A 6044-nucleotide genomic window follows, 5' to 3' on the forward strand; every position below is an offset into this window, starting at 1 on the left:
TGGGTAGGTAGAATAGCTTATTTATATAAGTGTATGAAGGAAAGAGGGAGGAAGTTTCCTTAAAACAATTCTCTTACTATTTTTTTTTTTCTTTTAATACCTACACGTGTAGCATACAAGGTCCAACAATTATTTCCGTCTCAAACATTATTTAATTATTTTATTTCCGTCTTACATCTTAACTATTCAATTAATTAATTAAATATTATTTAAAACACATTTTAATATAATTCTACCGTTTTAAATACGGGGTATTACAGTCTTCCCTCCTTAAAAAGAACTTTTTCCCCGAAGTTCACCAAAACGCCCAAACAACTGAAATAATAACTCAAATTAATTCCAATTAAATTCCTTATTAAATTCCTCACAAGATACTTTTATTATTAAATTATCATAAAAATGTCATAAAATACGAGATGTTACATTCTATCCCCCTAAAAAAAAGGGTTACGTCCCCGTAACCAATTAACTCAAACAAAAAGACTAGGATACTTGTCTTGCATAGCAGCTTCAGCTTACCATGTAGCTTCATTCACCTTATTATTAGACCATAAAACCTTCACTAACGCTGTCTCACCATTACGAGTCTTCCTCACTTTTCTATCAAAGATCTCCTTAGGCTCCTCAACATAAGACAACTGCTCATCAATCTCAATATGCTCAGGCTTTAGCATATGAGTAGGATCACTGACATACTTCCTCAACTGCGAAACATGAAAAACATTATGGACCCTATCCAAAACTGGAGGTAGTGCTAAACGGTAAGCTACCTCTCCAACTCTGTCTAAGATCTCATATGGCCCAATATACTTCTGACTCAGCTTTCCTTTCTTCCCAAACCTCATCACACCTCTCATAGGAGAAACTTTAAGCAACACTTTATCTCCCACAGCAAATTCTATATCACTCCTCTTCAAATCTGCATAGCTTTTCTGTCTATCCTGTGCTGCACGCATCTTCTGATGAATAATGTGCACCTCCTCCACCATTTCCTATATCATCTCAGGTCCCAACACAACTGCATCTGCCCTATCATCCCAACACACTGGACTCCTACACTTCCTTCCATACAATGCCTCAAAAGGTGCCATGCTAATGCTAGCATGATAACTGTTATTATATGAAAACTCAATCAAATCCAACCTCTCTTCCCATGATCCACCAAACTCCATCACACAAGCTCTCAGCATATCCTCCAAATTTTGAATATTTATCTCTGTCTGCCCATCTATAGCTGGATGAAATGATGTACTCATCTTCAACTGAGTCCCCATCAAAGATTGCAATTCCTGCCAGAACTTAGATATAAACCTTGAATCACGATCAGATACAATATCCTTTGGTACACCATGAAGCTTCACCGCATTTTTTACATAAGCTTTAGCCAACTCAGCTTTACTCCAAGTATCTTTCATAGGAATGAAGTGAGCTGACTTAGTCAATCGATCCACAATAACCCATATCATATTATTCCCTCTCTGAGTCTTAGGCAACCCCACAATGAAATCCATCGAAATGCTCTCCCACTTCCACTCAGGTAAATCTAAGGATTGAACTTTACCTTGTGGTCTCTTATGCTCTCCTTTTACTCTTTGACTAACCAAGCATCTTACAACAAACTCAGCAACCTCCTTCTTCATCTTAGGCCACCAAAAAGTCTTCTTTAAATCTTTATATAGCTTTTCTACTCCAGATGAACAGAATATGGAGTAGAATGAGCTTCAGTTAAAATCTTTCTTTTTAATTGTTCTTCATCAGGTACACACCATCTCCCATCAAATCTCAAACTACCATCACTGCCCACATGAAACCGTTTCTTCACGCTCTCCACCATGGCATCACTCACGGTGTCTCGCCACCGTGCCACACGAGTATCTCCTACTTGCTTCTCTCTGATCTCAGAATACAACTCTGGCTCAATGGTCAAATCTCTAATCGTATCTCCCTTCTTGATCATAGAAATGCCCATCTTCTCTACCTCCTCATGCAATCTCACCCTAGACATGGCGGAACACAAAGCATGGACATATTTCCTACTAAGTGCATCTGCCACCATATTAGCCTTCCCTTCATGGTAAATAATCTCCATGTCATAATCTCCAATCAACTCTATCCATCTCCTCTGTCTCATATTTAGCTCTTAATGAGTATGAATGTACTGCAAGCCCTTGTGATCAGAAAATACCTTAAAAGTAGCTCTATAAAGATAATGGCTCCTTAATTTCAAGGCAAAAACCACTGCTCCCAATTCCAGATCATGAGTTGGATAATTTGCTTCATACGACTTCAACTGTCTCGAGGCATAAGCTATCACTTTCCCATTCTGCATAAGCACACATCCCAAACCGTTCTTCGAAGCATCTGTATAAACTTCAAAATTCTCACTCCCCTCAGGTAAAGATAGAATATGAGCTGTAGTCAGGCGCTCCTTCAAAGTTAGGAATGCAGTCTTACAATTCTCATCCCACTGGAACTTATTCTCCTTCTTCATCAAAGTAGTCAAGGCTTAGCTATTTTTGAGAAGTCTTTTACAAACCTCCTATAATAGCCAGCCAACCCCAGAAAGCTTCTGATATCACCCACATTCTTTGGTCTTTCCGACTTGGACACTGCCTCAATCTTGCTTGGATCAATTGACACTCCCTCTTTAGACACCACATGCCTTAAAAAGGCAACTTTCTCCAACCAAAATTCACACTTGCTCAGCTTAACATAAAGATTATTCTCTCTCAAGGTCTGCAACACAATCCTCAAATGATTCTCATGCTCCTCTTTATTCTTAGAATACACCAAGATATCATCGATAAAGACAACTATAAACTGATCTAAATAGGGACTAAACACACGGTTCATCAAGTCCATAAAGACTGCCGGTGCATTAGTTAGTCCAAATGGCATAACAACAAATTCGTAGTGTCCATACCTTGTCCTGAATGCAGCTTTAGGAATATCTTCATACTTAATTCTCAACTGATGGTATCCAGACCTCAAATCAATCTTAGAAAATATCCCAGCCTCACTCAACTGGTCAAATAAATCATCAATTCGAGGTAAAGAGTAACGATTCTTTATGGTCACATTATTGAGCTCTCTGTAATCAATACACAACCTCATACTTCCATCTTTCTTCTTAACAAATAACACATATGCTGCCCAAGGTGACACACTCAGCCTCACATAGCCTTTATCCAATAACTCCTCCAACGGCTTCTTAAGCTCCTCCAACTCCTTCGGTCCCATCCTATAAGGTGCTTTAGAAATTGATCCCCCCTATTTTGTAAGTCAATGCCAAAATCAATATCCCTCTGAGGTGGTAACCCTGGAATCTCATCTGGAAACACATCCTAAAAGTCTTGCACAATGGGTATAGATGTTGCCCCTGGCACCTCTTCCCACGTGTCCCTCACGTGACATAGAAACAACTGACCTTTCTTCCTCAAACAAGATTTTAAGGTGACTGTTGAGATAAGTTTTATTTTTGGTTTAACTACAAATCCCTCGTAAGATACTTTTATTCCCTCAGGTCTACTCAAGGTTACTTTCTTTTGATGACAATCTATAAAAGCTTTATATTTTCCCAACCAATCCATCCCTAAGATTACTTAAAACCACCCAACGGAAATTCAATTAAATTGGTCAAAAAGATAGCTTCCCCAATTTTAACCGACACATCTTTATACACACAGCTACAAGGTATGGAATCCCCTGAAGGTATATCAACTAGGACTCTTATCTCATCATATACTTTCAATTTTAAAGTCCTAGCATGCTCACTTGAAATAAAAGAGTGGGTAGCTCCCGAATCAAATAAAACAAAGGTAGGCTCAGAATTAACAAGAAATGTACCCGTGACAACATGAGCATCCTCCTCAGCATCTTCCTTTCCCATCATAAATAATTTCCCACCACTCTTAGCTCCATTCTGGCTAGCTGATGCTGACCCATTCTGGCTAGCTGATGCTGACCCATTCTGTTGATTTCCACTGTTCATTATCTTCTGAAAATTGTTGCTTTGATTGTTGTTGAAGCGATTCTGATTAGAATAATTGTTGTTGTAGCTCCTATGATAATTGCCACCCCTAGATCTCTGATTATAATTACCATAATTCTGCACAGGAGTACGATAGCCTCCACTCTGGTTCCCATTAACAAATCCCTTTCCCTGACTTCCCACATTATCTCTGCAATCAGCAATCTTATGACCCACTCTCTGTTGGAACTTGTGTCCTCCACAAATTAGTGTGATAACATTTATAAATCTCTTATAGGTTCACAAGGGTATACTTCGTATTTAATCAGTTGATTAACGATTACCTAATAACGGTTGGCTTGCTAGAAAGTTTGACGTTATTATCATACAGATGGCGGTGATCAACTGGTCCCTAAAAGTCTCACCTAAAGGACGTGTTTGAGAGATGTGGTTATGGAAATGTAATCACATTGATGCCTTATATGACTAAACAGTTAGTCAATGTGTTGATGAGACGATTATTTAATGCCGATTAAATAATATTAGCTGAGACGAATTAACTGTCAATTCGTAAATTGAATATAATAAGTTATATTTAATTAATGTATATAATGTTAGCTTGGACGAATTAATATGTTAATTCGTAATAAAATGTAATCAGTTATATTTAATTAGCAAGTTAAAGTATATATTATACGATATTGTCACGATGAATCGCGTTAATAAATCCACTGCAAGCTGTTGTGTGTAGACTTATTAATACGGAATGATATAAATGACAATTTATAAATAATACATTTTATACATGGTCGATCGACCGGGTGTGTCAGTCGATCGACTGATATGCCTATTTCGGATGTATGGGCCGAGATTTTGGAAAAGAAAAAACCACCCTAATTCACCCTAATACACGGTTATAAGGGAGAGGGGAGATTATTTTTCCTAACCTAATTTCTAACCTATTCTTGCCTCTCATCTAAAACACAAAAAAATGAAAAACCCTAAGCAATTTTATAGAAAATTTGGGGATCGATTCTAGCAAAAGAACAAGGGCATATCTCATATCATCTTGGGTGCAACTGATAGGTGAATATCATTGCGATATTGTTCTTAGGCCATTTTTGCTAGGACCGAAGGTTGATTTCTTTATTCTCTACCTTTTTGTTTATGTAATTTATTTTATGACTAGCATTTATCATTATATATTCGTTATAATCCTTAAAGTTAAAGGGATGCATACGGATAAATCCCACAAGTGGTATCAGAGCCAAGGCCACGAATTTTATTTTGATGATTTTCATAAAATTGGATGTAAACAAAAAAATTGGTCTCGAAAATTAGGGTTTCGGCTGTAAATTTTTTTTGAGCCGTAGCTGATTTCGTTTCACGGTGTGGTCGATCGACCAGTACTCATGGTCGACCGACTGCCTCGACTAGTCAGACGAGATGTTTTCGTTTTTTTTGGTTGCTTTGAATTCCATTTTGATTTTTCATGTTGTTGTTTTAATCAGTTAAGATAATAATATGATAATTTGTAGATGTTTCGATTTAATAAATCGAGATGTAAATGGAAATCGGTTTTGTCGGATTGATGAATTGTTTTTGCTGTTTTTTTTTGCATATAACTTAATTTAACAAAAGTTCAAATCAATTATGATAATCGGTTTTATCATGATTTAGATATTCTTTTAACAGGTTAAATTTGAATAATCTAGTTTGAACATATATTTAGATTAAAAGTTGAATATGCCAATCTTGTTAATAGCAACTTTAAACAATTGTTCATTTTTTTCGATCAAAGGGTGCGGCTATTTTAATCTTTTTAGCCGAGACACAAAAATAGGGTTTCTGTTTTTTTTGTTTCGTTTTTTAGCCGAGAAATGATAATTTTTTTTTTGTGTTACTGTTACTGTTCACGATTGGGCAGATTTAAAGAAAAAAAAAATTTTTTTTTCTGTTTTTTTTTTCTCGGTTTTAGTTGTAATACCGAGAAAAGTTTTTTTTTATTGGCCTATTTCGGTTTTTACCGAGATAAATTTTAAGAAAATTTTTTTTTGGTTTTGATTTTGTCCAA

The 6044-nt window shown here is 36.4% G+C and overlaps 1 protein-coding gene across 1 annotated transcript; it reads right to left on the minus strand.

Annotated features, from left to right (window-relative positions):
- Positions 1 to 515: 515 nt before the first annotated feature.
- Positions 516 to 989, minus strand: LOC141629382 (uncharacterized). The gene is made up of 2 exons (XM_074442397.1): positions 867 to 989; positions 516 to 704 (listed from the first exon to the last, which is right to left on the minus strand). The coding sequence occupies exons 1-2, from the start codon at positions 987 to 989 to the stop codon at positions 516 to 518; spliced, it is 312 nt and encodes a 103-aa protein (XP_074298498.1).
- Positions 990 to 6044: the final 5055 nt, after the last annotated feature.

Source organism: Silene latifolia, chromosome Y, assembly GCF_048544455.1.
Source record: "Silene latifolia isolate original U9 population chromosome Y, ASM4854445v1, whole genome shotgun sequence".
Lineage (NCBI taxonomy): Eukaryota > Viridiplantae > Streptophyta > Magnoliopsida > Caryophyllales > Caryophyllaceae > Silene > Silene latifolia.